Below are 14,222 nucleotides of genomic sequence, written 5' to 3'. Positions count from 1 at the left end.
CAACACAACAACTAAGTAGTTTGATATTCCAAATTTATAATGAGTACTATTACGTGCTTTTCTTCAAAGGTGAACTGAGAGTTTAGGGACAGGAGTACCGTGCTATTACCTCTTATTTCCTAGGCATCTGCAAGCTTAGGCAATGTGTTTTTTCGAGGAAAGAAATATAATTTTCCTTAATTACTCTATATTATAAAGGGAGGAACATTGGATTTTGAAGAATGCGTGTTTTTGCAATACCAGACTTGCTGGTAATACAAAAATATCTTGGCTGTTGAATAGAAAACATGTAGTCAGTTTTCTGTCCTTCCAAGAGAGCTTGTGTTATAACCTCTTTCTTGAAGCTGTGGATGTTATGTATGAGGCTAGGGAAGGCCAAGTCTGGAGGAACGGAATGGTATTTGGCATCTTGGCAAGTATCTCATGCAGGCTTCACAAGCATCCTTGGCTTTGTGAGATTGGTGGGACATGTTCAGAACCTGGAAATTAATATTATCTGAAAGAAATAGTGGAAATGTTGGTACAGAAATCTCTGTCCCATTATTTTCTTAAATGCATTAGCTAGTAGTGAGAAAGGGGACATTCTTCCAATATGTAAATCTGCTCAGGTTTTCTATTCTGTGACTTGACGTTTTTTGCAAGTTCAGCTAAAGGAAAAGCTTGGGTTTCCCTCTGCAACTGGATTAATAACATTTAAATTGATCTGTGAAACCTGACAGGAAACTTGAATGTGGAATATTGGACTCCTGAAGAATTGTTTAAACAATTCTCTAATCTGTTACAGAAAAAACATGTCCTTTTTATTCTTGCTTTATGACCTTCTCTTTGCAGCTGCTTATTGAATGTTGACTCACGGCTCAGTTACATAGTAAATAGATTTTTCCTCTCTCCTGTTGTGTGTTTGTTTACATTCGCAATTGTTCTGAGCACCTTGGAGTATCTCCTCTATCTTGTATCCTCCCATTTAGGAAGCTAAAGAGAAAGATGATCATGCTCGAGTCGTACAAAGCACTGTTTTGTGAGCTCCCAATTGACCTTTCTGCTCTGTGAGCATAGCACTGAAAGGACACATAAACGCTGGTTGTCTAAAGAATGAGGATGTGGTTATAAACCCTGAGCCTCAGAGCGGTACACAAATGTTTGCTTTTCCTGATAGCTTGAGATACTTTTTCTTATTAACAAAGAAAAAAAAAAGCTTTTGATAGCAATTACCATCACAGTAGAGTTAAATAAAATAGTGTATATATCCACAATTAAACCGCTTACTTCTGCTTGTCGTAGAATCACAGGATGGTGTAAGTTTTAAGTTACTGAGTTCCTTGGTATTTATGCATTTTGGATTCTCATTCCTTGGGTGGTAGCTGGTATGGCTGCTTGAGTGTTGGTCATAGTGGAAAAAAATATGCCATTTGCTGTAGGTTAAGTAAATACGAAGATAAGTGTGTATGTCCCTTTGTTCTTTAGTGATTTCTGGGAGGTTCATGAATAGCCAGTTTTGAAGACGTGGCTATAAGATTTTAGGTAGAGAAGCAACCTCTTTATGTAAAACTCTCTCATCCTGTTCTGGATGTTTTTGGATATTGAGAAAAATATTAGTGAAGGGATCCTAACAGACCTGCACCTGTAGCATGCTCTGAAATTAGAATTTTTCTTTTGAGAGTATTGTCAGAGCAGCAGAAATTCTTATAGTTGAGATCAGTTTTACCAGGAGAACAACAAGCCTTTACATTTGTTTGGGAAAGCTAAAATAGGAAAAGCAAAATAAAGATGAAGGCTTTGTTTTGATTCACTGGAGAAGATGAGCATCATGAATCAGGGTGTTTGCTCCTATCTTGCCAGGATACACAAGTCATTTTAGGTACCTATTTGCTCTCCACCATTTCATTTATGTGGCTGTATTATGGCTTCTTTTGAATGTACATTCTTTGGAGCAAAAGTTGTACTTTCCATCTATCTTTTTCCCCATAGGGAGCCTAGTATGGGGTTTTCTTGAAGTCTTATTTAAAAATATTAGTATCTGGGGTCCCTTGACACTCCACTTAATAAGTTTGACAGACTGGAAAGAGTAGGGTACCATTTGTGTCAGTGATTCCCTTCTCCTGTGTTTGGATGTCCATAATGGCTTTTCAGGGTACTGCCTGTCTAGTATTGAGCTGTTTTATTACACCACAAAGTGAGAGATTGAACAAATATGCCAAATAGGAATTGCCTGTAACGCACCTGAGTGCAGCCTCAAGGCAGTGTCTGCCCTGTGGGGATGTATCCTGCCTGTGGTGAGTGAGTGGATCTCTGCTGTCTACTGGAAAGTTAATGGTTAACCCATCAAGTGGGTCTGTAGTCATCTTGATTCTGAGGCTGTTACCACTCGTGGTTACTCTTGACCTTTCTGGTACTTGTCTGAAAGGTTAACTGTTCTGAATGTGAGATGTTAAAAACCAAAAATCATCCTTCTGTCTAAGTCTATTTTACACCTAAGCTAAACAAAAAGCTAAGGATCATGTATGCTAATAGAGCTTTGAAGATTCTCACGGGACCTTTAATTGCCTTTTACTTACTGTTTGTGCAGATCTGCCATGCTGTAATTAGAATTTACAGTAGGGAGTGATCAAATAGAAAATAGCAGCAGTGCTGACTGGAAGTCTAGCTCACTTTCCACCTTTCGTTTCAGTATCAGGAAATGCTTATATATTATTTTAGCATTATTAGGGACTATCCATATGCTTTTGGAAAATCTGTGTAATTATGTAAATAAATTGTACCATTTTGCATAAATCTTGCTGCTGAAGTTATCGAATCAAATGTATTCTTTTTCACAGTTAACTTATGAGCATTTGTTTATAGCTGCGTCAAGGTAATGATACTTGTAAAAGAGCCTAGCATTTCTAAGTCTCATACAATTTGCCTAGGCTATACACATTTTCTGACAGTACCCATGCAAATGGATTAGTTTGTACATAAATAACTTCCGAAGTCTTTGGGTTAACATCACTTTTCATTTATTTTTTTGAATTAGTAGTACAGTATTGGCCCTTATAGCTCATTCCTCAACTCTGTCTGGTGGTGCATGTGAGAACCTCTAGTAAGAAAAAGAATTTGTAAATTTATGGAAACCTTTCTTTTGATAATGTTGACTTTTTTTTGCTATAATTTTTTCGTTCTCTTTAATTTAAGAATATGCATTTACAGTAACAAAGAAATATCTGTTATCTATATTTTTTGTAGTGTTGGAGTGCTCTGTGCATATGCTGCCAACCAGCATTTAACTAACCAAGTCCGAGGTAGCAAAGAAGCTGGTTAACAGTAATTTTAAAGATCTGAAAATATTCCTTAACGACACTCCAGCGGTAAAGAATTTTTTCTTTATGGGGAATGAGGGTGGGAGGGAATATGTGTAAATAAGAAATTTTGCAGAAAGTAATTTTTTCTTTCTATTTGGTTTAAATTACACCTGCAGTATTTTGTTTATTCTTTGTGTGTCAGTCTCACTAAATAGAATAAATGATGCAAGGGAAGATATTTTCACATGGTAGTAAGTGTTGGGAGTTATCCTGATGAATCAGCATTCTTTGAACAACTGAGCTGTACTCTGGGAGTATGCTGCTAAGATGCTTGTAGGCCCTTTTCCTCCTACTGAACTAGTGTAAATCACTAGCAGAAGTTAAATAATTTGGAAAAATAAGGTTTAAAAGGAATACATACAAAACATATATTACATGTAAACTTGGATTCCTGTTGCTCTTTCCTGTTTCCTTGTATTTTGGACTTAGTTGTATGTGCTCTGGGGCTGAGTCACAATAGCTTTTTCCCAGGAATATTTTTGACTGTTTTTTTCTTTAAACCAGAGTCATACCGTACCATACTGAACAGGAAGGATTCCTTCCTTTCAGACTTGCCTTAGAATCCCATAAGCAGTCCTCTGCATATCTTGTTTTGTATTGAAAGAAAAAAAGAAATGCTAGTGAGGAAGGCTTGTAAAGAATGTACAGTTTCAATTCTTTGTGAATTTGTAGGAGACAGAAAAGTCCAACAGCTCTATTGCCTTGGCTTTCATTAATTTTAATTATTAAATTAATTTTATTAATCTGTTTTACTTCCATGAAATTAGAATAGGTGAATTCACACAATTATGTGGAATCCACAAGTGTGGTAGCATTCCAGTCACAGTAACTCTGGGCTGGTTTGTTTTGTTTGTTTTGTTTTGTTTTGCTGGCCAGAGCTGTATGAGAACAGGAGACATCTGGGGGGTGCCATAAAAATGTTTCCTATCTGAAGATGTTCCCTATACAACTATTTGCTTGCATGTGTGCTCTGACAGACCAGTGGTGGAGGTACATGGCAGGAATTAAAGGTCATGCCAATAACCCCTGTTGAAACAGGGTGCCTTTTGTCAGTCTGGAGCTGATACGGGGCACAGAAGGATTCATCCAATCATATCAGAAACCACCAGAGTCCTTTTTCACAGCACACTGAGTGCCGGCAGTGGGAAACGTCAGAGGAGAAAATCTGTTATGAAGAAGTAACTTGTCTTAATAGAGAAAAAAATAAACACTGGCTAAAAAGTTAATAAAATGCTGAATTATTAAATTTAAAAGTGTCAGGACTTGGAACACTTGTGCCAGAGGTTATTCAAAGTCTCACTTAGCATTTTTTTTAGTTTCAAAACAGGATTATTACTTTCTATTTTTTTAGACTTGGAGCTGATGCAGTCATCAGCTGTATCTTCTAAGTCATTTCGTCAGACAAGGTGCATGAGTATCATGTAGACACACATATTTGTAAGAATTTCTTGGGGCAATGAGAAGTGCTTCAGCTTTTTGAAAAAGTTCTAGAATCCTACCAATTGGCTATAAAGCTCTGAAATCCAAATTGATGCCTTTGACTCATCAGTATGAGGTATGTACAGTAGTATGTAAGAGGATTTGAAAAAGTCCTGTATTAAGAGTTCATGTCACAGAAGATTTGCAGACTGTGAGTATTGAGTGATAACACTATTAGTGATAGAGAATCCCCTTTTATCTGTGACATTGCTGGAGACAATGCAAAACCTGTAGCCCTGCAAAATTTTAGCCCTTAGGTTAGCCTAGGTCAACAAAGCAAACAAATAAACAAAAATATACCTACAGCCTTCTTAGTAAGAAACAAATATTTTTCCTGTTTACAAAAAGAGGGTCTGCTTCACACTTTGTCATTTAATGACGTCCACTGCTGTATCATCAATAGGTTGTTTTGAGGGTGTTTTTTTGGTCTTTTTTTTTCTGTATCTCACAGAGACTACAAGCCATGTATGCTTTGGTACATATTTGAGTCATGCTTAAAACTGAAAACCCATTTGTCAAGTATGTTAACCTCTACACCACTCTAACTCGGTTGGGGTAGAATTCATAATGCATTATTTTAAACATGCAGAAATGAATGAAGGTTATTTAATGTCTTTCAAAATTAGTATAAGCTTTCCACTTGGGATGGTTCTTTGATAGCCTTTTGTCCAAACACAGTATATGGTGATAACTAAATTGCTGGTTTATAATGTTACGGTGTCTTTGGGTAGAGCTCAAGTTGAGACCAAATCCTCTTGAAGGTAAGGAAAACCATTTGCATTAAGACAGAGCAGCTGTCTCCTTTCTGCAAGAGAAGCTCTGAGAGGCTGCCCAGACACAAGCCAGTGTGGTTGGTGAATTGCTTCAAAATTACCACTGCATCAGTGCCTCACGTTTCTCCGTGAAGGAGAAACTAATGCCTCGAGAAAATCAAGTCACGAAATTGGAGACATGCAAAAAAACTTATTTGCCTGACTGACTCAAAGGCTTCATGAGGTCACAGTTCCTTCTGCTTTTGAGCTGAATCATTTACCACAGAGAAGTTCCAGTTAAGTAGATATCTCAATTAAACTGGTCTTTTATTATGTGCAGTTCTGCTAAGGAAATAAAATACTTAGTTAACTGAAAACAGTAGAGAACCAGGGAGTTGGCACAAATATTTTGATTGTTTCAAGCTAGCAGTTTGACACATTCAAAAGCATCACTTTTTTCCAGTTCTTTTAATGTTTTTTTTAATCATCTTCTTTACAGCAAATTGACTATTTGGTGAGCCAGTACAACACAGCTAAGGATAAAGCACTCTCTGACCTAAATAGTAAGTACTTTGATTTAAGGGGGGTTAGCAGCGTGTATTTAAAAGCTTCAGTAAGATAATGTAATTAGCTCATAATGCAAAGTGAAACTTTATTTATGAGAACATGATTTTCAAACAGAAGTGCTGTTCTCAGTAGTATATGAGACCAAATCTAAAATTGTTTTCATGTAAAAAGTCTCAGAGCTGGTAATGTGTAGTATTTCCAAAATAAAGGTCTTTTATTAAATTGTTTATAGTTTCTAGTTACATAAATATACTATAAAGCTATAGTTTTATAGTATATGTTTTGTAGTTCAGTAACCATACTTAAAGCTTTTTTTGGAATATTTTTCCTCAGTTTTTAAATTGAAGCCAAATGTCAATGAACAAATCTGCAAGCAGTTGTGATGGTTGCAATGAGTGAGAGATCTCTGTTTTTCTTGTTGCACTTTTGTTCTCTACTCAGCTAGAAGTTGAGGTATCAGCTTATCTTCTTTCTAAAGCTGCTTAATGTATTTGCCATTTCAGAACGAGCAGTTGAAGAACAGGAGATAAAACTTGAAGTAGAACTGCTACACTTTCCCCTCAGCACAGTTACAATATGAGGCATCACCTTTTAAAGCTCTCAGTCAACAGAAACAACCAGAAAGATGATTTTTATTTTCTATTTTTATAATTTAAGCTTTGCTTTACAAAACTCACAATAGAAAGGGCCAACCATATTCAGTGCAGATTATAATTTAAGTTGCATTTTAGCAGATGTTAGTAAATGCATACAGGTCTGCATTTCAGGCTGAAGGATTGTTGCTGGGATCAAACTGTGCAACTGTGGCATCATGCCAGTTACCATAAATTGACTTCTCATGCCTATAATCTATGCTTCTGTCTAGTTTAAAATGTATTTAAAGGTAGTTTTCAATGCAGCCAACTTGGCATGCACTGAAGTTAATATGTCTTGGCTGTATGAGGGTGTACTGCACATCAAATGTGCTTGTGAAAGTAGCAGTAAAGTAGTCTTCCTGCTTAATTCCTGCAGGAAGACTGGTCTAAAAAGATGTATGTAATCTTTAAATCTGTAAGAATAATAATAATAAAAAAAGATTGACATCTGCATTTCAAGTACTACCTTGAAGCTTCTCAGCCACTCCAAACTGAAATTTCAAATTAAATGTTTATTAGTTCTCAATGCCAATTTGTGATGTTAGTTAACGGGAACCTAGCTGGATCTGTGGTGAGAGTGATCAGCAGTAAATTAAGATAGCTTTTATTTTCTAGAAATACCAGAATTAAGTGTGTGACACTGGGGTACAAAAGGATGTCACTCTAAGGGAATCAGAAGTAGAGAACTGTACATGAGTTCATTTGCCCACCCTAAGGAAAAGCTGAAAAGTGTTTCTGCTTGACAGAAATTCTCATCTCAGGCCAGACATGATGGTACTAACAGTAATGGATACTTCTGTACCATGCACTATTCCCATTTCATCAAAAGCAAAAAAACTCAAAAATGTGTTTACTGTGTTCTGAAAATGCAGAGGACCCAGTGACTACCTAAAGAATATGTTACATTAAAATGCTTCACCAAACTCTGCTTGGCGTTTCTGTGTCATTTTGCTGAACTAAGCTTCCTTTCTGTTTGTAGACAGTGAGACTGGAGTGTTTGGAGGTGGGGGTGGCTATGGGTAAGGATGATGCCAGTGCTGGGAGCATCCATGCTGGATGCTCTCTGTGAGGGGGCAGGGACTGGAGACCTGCTTAACACGCTTAAGGGATTTCAGCAGAGCTGGGTGGCAGGTCTGGGTTGTGGGTGACCTTGACATTGCTCGATACATGAGGAACAGGGGAAAGGAAAAGAATACAGTTTTTAGTTCCTCTTAGCTTGAGTGAAAGAATATGCCACAAAACTCCTGTCCAGATGTTGGGCCTCTTTAACATAGATTGTGGAAAAAATCCTGTTTCGAAAAGAGTAGAAAATGCAGTGAAATACATACTGTGGAGTCTGTTGAAATGTTATGTGTCTTTACCTATATGGTCAAGTGCTGGTGAATATTTTCCCCTGTATTTTGATTTACTGCTTTCATAGCTGGCTAAAACAGAGCTGTGTCCCTGTGTTACCTTCTGTCACGAAGTTCTGACTGTCAGGCCTTAGAAAAATTTCAATAATATAAGTATACTTTGTTATGTAAGAGTGTGACAGCACCTATGCTAAGAGGTAGTTCAAGCTGAACTAGTCGGTAATGTTTGATTTTTATTTCTTCCATGCTACAGATGTTGGACCTGTGCTTGGAACCAGAGTTCAAGAACAGCTGGGAAAAGAAGTACGTCCTGCACTTGATGCAGCTCTGACAATGGCAGGAGGTAAAGATGTCCTTTTTTTTTGTTGCCATGGTAAAACAGGCATTATCTTTCTAGCACACGGCATGGGATAACTTTATGCAGCACCATGAGTCAGCTCATCCTTGATGTTTCTTTTAACTGAGGATTTCAGATATTTTAGGGTTTATAAATATATTTAAGGGCTAAATCAAGATTTATGTGCTGTTGTTGATATTTAATTTCAGCAGTCATTGAAGAGAGATGAAATCCGATTTCCCTGCTCCAGGTTGTTTCCCTTTCTGTTGATATAAGGGAGACTAGGAAAACTGTCCTCTTAGAGCTGTCCATAGGTATTTGCAGGTTAGTCTTCAACAGGTCAGGGAATGAACTACAATGCTCTTGTCCTGTACACTGCCAAGCTTATTATGAGAGTGCTATTATGAGAAATGCTATCCAGCATTTCTTCATTGTATCTTTGAGTTTAACCTTGCTCACACTTAGTCTTTCTCCTCTGGAGGAAATATTCCTTTATTATTTTTTCCATTTAAGGGCTTGTTTTTTCAGGAATCAGGTAGAGCTTATAGAAAAAAGGGAAAGACACCCAGAACTTGAGTCACTTGGGTTGTTTATTTTTTTTTTTTAACCATTAATTCTTTCTCATTCACTTGTCATCGTTCTCCTTTTTTGCTTTATTTCTCTTATTTGTCTTGAAGTCAAAGTGGAAAGGGCTATCAAAGGTAAAAAATACGGTAAAACCTTTTGTTGTGTGAAGTGCACTTTACTTTGTAACTTGTTTTTAGTTGTGTCCTGTGTGTTCTTTGTGTACTAAACACCTGTTCAGTGTTTGGGGTTTTTTTCATTTTGTTCTGTTTATTTGGTGTGATTGGATAAAATCTAAAGCCAGTGCTGAACGCTTATTAATGCTTGGCTGATGCAACATGATCTCCTTACCTTTCATCTTACAGCTGCATAATTTGTGATTTGGATTATAAGCAAAATACTGTTTTGTGGATATGGGCTTTCTTCCAATTTCTAATGACCAAGTGTTAAAGTTCTTTACTGAAATCACTGAGTAAGAAGAGGTAGGGAAAAGGTATAAAAGAGTAATCTGGGAAGTGGATGGAATCTCAATGAAATAGCCTGAGCACATTCATTTCTCTGTAAGAAAGCATGAGTGATGTATTTTTATGTGCAAAAAGTACATATTCTGTGCTAGAGGGTTTTTTTGGGAGGGAGGCAGGATTATTTAGATCGGTATTGTTAAGAATATTGTAGCATTTATGCATGGACACTTTCTCTTCATATCTGTATCTGTAGTCTGCTTTGTAACTAAAGTGGTTTTTAAAAAATTTCCCATCCTTGCAGCCATCAGAGAAACGAAGGAAGCACTGGAAAATGTGAGTGTCTCTGTAGAGGTTCTGCAGGAGGGAACAGAGAGGCTTCATGCAAACTTGACGAATGTTAAAACCCATCTCAGCAACACCCTCAATGACTCCGCGTGCAATGCGGCTCAGGCCGCCTCAACATGCAATATCATCAGGAATTCATTAAGTCAACTGAACATCAATGCCAATTTTAGTGGGGTAAGATTTTATAATAATGTTTTTCAGACTCTTAGAGCGTGATTGCCTTGAGCAAGCCCAGTAGTGTTTCTGCAGCTTAGTGACTTGGTGTGTGCTGTCACTTGTCAGATAAGTGACCTTCCCTTATTCTGTTTCTGGGTAATTCCAGTCACTGTTTTCATCTTCTCTGTAGAAGAGGATAAAATGTGTGTCAAGCAGCTATGTTAAAGTGCTGCTCTGGGCAGTGAAATAACCTGCCCTCCCAAAAATGCTGAGGTTAAGCTTTGCTTTTGTTCAGCAGAGGTCTCAGGAGTGTGTTAGAAAGATTCTGCTACAAATCATTCTAGTTTCTGTACCTTCTCTCTTAACTGTGAAATATTTACTAAATTAGCAAGACTGCTACTTCGTGTGACTCAGGCATGTTTTTTGCTTCCTAGTTGCCAGGAGTGAGCTCACAGCTTGCAAAGGTCAATGATGTCCTTAAAATAGACCTTTCTAGTCTCGTTCACAAAGGTATGTTTCTTGACAGACTTGTAAACTCTTAATTAATAAGCTGGGATACTTGTAAATCACTTGTTTTCCCTTGTTTTCTCAAGCAGAATTCTTTTGTTCCCACCTCGTCCTGCTTTGTGGTGGATGTCTCTCGTTATTCCATTGTTGGGCCAAGATATAATACTTGAAAATATGAATGTAGTGCTTGTATCTCCAGGATACTACAGGTCAAAAATGTCTGTGAATTGTCAGGTTGAAAGAACAATCCTAAAAAAAACAAAAAGGCAGAAACATGAATCCAATAGCATGTTTTGGTTTTTGGTTCAAGCTAAAGAAATAAAAAAACCCTATGCTCTCCTGATTAGTTTATTGTATTGAAATACTTCTTCTAATTCCTAATGTACATATTTGACATTAAATGTAGTGCAATGGACAAAGTGTAATTTCTATTAGTATTTTGCAAGACTTTCCACAAAACACAATGATTTTCACCTAGAAAAAAAAATTCCTTAATTTGGGCAGTTGAAAAATCTAGAAATCTGAAAACATTTTCTAGGAATAGAGGACACTTTCTGGAACCAAAATGTCTGCAGGCCCTTAGACCCCTGCATGCTTTTGAAGTGATCAGGCTTGCAGGGAGTAAGGATTTAAGCATCTCCTTTCTGTCCAGATAAGCTGCTCAGGCTTTGTTTCCATGGCTTAGACCCTTTCTTTTACCTTTTCACTGAAGAAAGCATCACCCCATCTTTAGAGGCAGTTGGATTTCATTGTTTCTAACATGCATTTCATGTTTGGAAGGCACAGACTTGGAAAGGGGAGGCGTTTGACTGGTACACAGTAACTCCTTTCACCTACTGAATTTTCATATGTGCATTCTTGGTCTGACAGGCAACAAAGTTTGAGGTCATTGTAACTGATTAATGTATATTTAAATTTAGCTTTTTTTTTTCCAAGGAATACTCTGAAGAGCAAACTGAATCTGAAATGTACTTAGAGTTCCTATTTTACTTTCATCTTTTCTAATGTGGAGTGATAAAAATGTATTTTTCATAGTTTTATCACATACATTTTCGTATATGTATAGTTTTGATTCTTGAATAAAAGGAAAAAAATTGCAAGCAATTGACAACGAGAAACATGCTCTAATCTTTCCAACTTCTATTCTTAGGGCTATGCAGCTTTATGATACTCCAGACTTAGTGGTGAATCAAACCAGGAACATTTTATCAGGTGAGGACTGTCTTTTCACTTTGATTAATGTTTTTGTTTTCTTTTATTGATAATATATTTTCTTGGCTAAAGATCATTAAAAGATTAACTTCTTTTTTTTAAATCTGGTACTAGAAAAAAAAACATAGAAGGCAACTGTGTCTTAATGAGGACCCAAAATTAAATCTAAAAATAGGCCATAGGATATATTATGGAGGTGTTTATCTGTTAGGGTTTTTAGTCACAAGAAATCTTGGGATCCCAACTTCACACTGGCGCTTTATTTGGTTGAAAGGCTAATTTTCCTTGACTGATATGTTTATGACATATTTAGGAGTGTGATGTTAAAAAACCTGAACCTGCCTGCAGTTGTATTAAAATGTAGTGGATGGCAAAGGGAAGGTAAAAATATGCTCTTAAGGATAATTTAAATGACTGTCTTAATTGTTTTATTACTTGGGCTTTACACTTTTTAGTCTTTGACCATACCTGTATGGTAGTATAGTGTATGTATACTAATCTGTTTTAATTTTTGTTCTTGCACTGTGGACCTGTTCTGCATTATATAAGCAGCTGTTCCTTGTAAGTTTTTCTGTTCTTTTTCTTCCCCTCCTGGGCAAAATGAAGACAGTATAGATACGAGCATAGTGTACTGTGTGAACTTGCCTAAATGAGCCAGTTTTAGAAAATCAGTGTTATACTTGTCATTAGGAAACCTAGAGCATATTTACTCATTTTCAGTATCTGCTGCTATGTGTAAACACAGACAAGCCATCTTAATTTACCTATTTATAAATTTTTTGAGTTTGTTTGCACTAAACTGAGTTTCAGTTACAAAGCATATAAATGGGTTTACTAGAAAAAAAATGCATTTATTTATAAACTTTTAAAAAGAATGATTTGTTACCTGGTTGATTTGAAGAGTAAACATCAAAACAGACGATCTTGTTTGAGAATAGAAGGTGTTGTCTGCTACCAAATTGCAACCTGTAGTTATACATCCTGCTGTTCCAAGTATGTTTCAAGTTGAAAGAAGGGGGAGAGTATAGAGAAACTGCATTTTACACATGGACAGGGTGTATAATAAGTGAATTAATCATGTGTCTGTAAATCTAAATAGCGTATATCTAAACTGTAAGTATAGGTAGCATGTTGTTCATTATCTGAGGGAAAAATGGATTAATTGATCGTTACCTCAAGAGTGTTGCTCATTAATTGGAAAGAATTTATTTAAGTAATCTCTTTAATAAGGTTGAAAAGAACTAGTATAGATTCTCAATATAAGAAGTATAATTTCTTCACAGTGTTGTATTCCCAAGGCATGGAGTTTAAATAGATTTTGATCTTCTCCTTCATAAACTTAGTGGCTAATTGTCTTGATCAGTGTTACCATTTGCAATGTTGCATGAAAGGAAGATTTAAGCTGGCTAGATAAAAAGGTGACACATTCATTATAATGAAAGGCAAGAGGAAGAACTCTGGCTCAACTTCTACGTCTTTCATCATTAAACTGAATGCTAAAAACAAAGTGTGCGTTTTAAAATGCCATTGTGTTACTTCAAAGCTTGATGTTTTTGTTGCCTGCTTGTCTCTCCCTCACACTTGTCTTCATGGCTTGCTTGTTACATGTGGCACATGGCTTAATAGCATTTTATAATGCATACATGGAATGTAAATTTGCTCTATGGATCTATAACATGCAATATGTATATTCTTTTAGATATCAAAAGCGTGCTGGAATCCATTGGTTCAAATATTACTACCTTCACAAAAGCGCTCCCTGTTCAGAAGATTTTAGACGATTTGATGGTATATCTTACACAGAGTGAGGCATATGTTCAAGATTATTTTCCACTAGTGGAGCAGTATGATTTCTACAGGTATGTACATGAAATAAGGCAGGAGTGAAGTGTTACCTGTTGTTAATACTTTTTAATAGCTTAGTGGTCTATAAAGGCAAGTAAACTATTAATGATGAACACAGTGAAACAAAGATGCCATAAGGCATGCTACGTTTGTTACTGGCATTTTGGTAAAGGGCAAAAATGCAGCTGATCAACATCTGTGTGCTGTTCCACCACAGAGCAGGAGGTAGTTTCTACTCTTGACCTTCATGTCTTTTTCAGGAAGGATAGAGGTAGGTAGATGTCAAATATGTAACACCTAAAGGAAATCAATTGTTCTATAATGCCAGGGTGACTTTTTAGTTAGGGCTTGTTTTCACTAAATTACAGGTAAGTTGTGAGGGCATAGGACCACAGAGACCTTGCAGCCAATCCCTTGTTATTGCACCCTTTTTACCACAGGGGAGTAGCAGGGATTCTGCCTCACACCTGTAAATCTGTGCTCACCCACATGTGTCCCTGCTGGTGTAGCACTTGTCCTTGCAAATGCCTGGGTTAACTGGTACGTTGAGAGGGAACATACTCTTTCTGGTTGAGACTTTGTGACTCTTACAGTTGAGTAATCTCGTATTTTGAAGCATAAAGCTTTTTATTTCCTACCATCTACCTTTGTCCAGTTTTAGTCATTTCT

General features: G+C 36.7%; 1 protein-coding gene across 1 annotated transcript in view; it reads left to right on the top strand.

The window, feature by feature from the left end:
- The window catches only part of PROM1 (prominin 1), a 60,690-nt gene that overhangs the window by 28,837 nt on the left and 17,631 nt on the right, over positions 1–14,222 (top strand). Inside the window, 9 exon segments of the mRNA XM_032686046.1 lie at positions 3,220–3,280; positions 3,282–3,344; positions 6,069–6,132; positions 8,377–8,466; positions 9,790–10,007; positions 10,424–10,503; positions 11,647–11,708; positions 12,261–12,269; positions 13,408–13,567. Of these exon segments, the coding sequence (XP_032541937.1) occupies positions 3,220–3,280; positions 3,282–3,344; positions 6,069–6,132; positions 8,377–8,466; positions 9,790–10,007; positions 10,424–10,503; positions 11,647–11,708; positions 12,261–12,269; positions 13,408–13,567 (807 nt within the window).

Source organism: Chiroxiphia lanceolata, chromosome 4 (assembly GCF_009829145.1).
Source record: "Chiroxiphia lanceolata isolate bChiLan1 chromosome 4, bChiLan1.pri, whole genome shotgun sequence".
Taxonomy (NCBI): domain Eukaryota; kingdom Metazoa; phylum Chordata; class Aves; order Passeriformes; family Pipridae; genus Chiroxiphia; species Chiroxiphia lanceolata.
The sequence above is the reverse complement of the archived record's forward strand: the minus strand, read 5'-3'. Positions and strand labels throughout refer to the sequence as shown.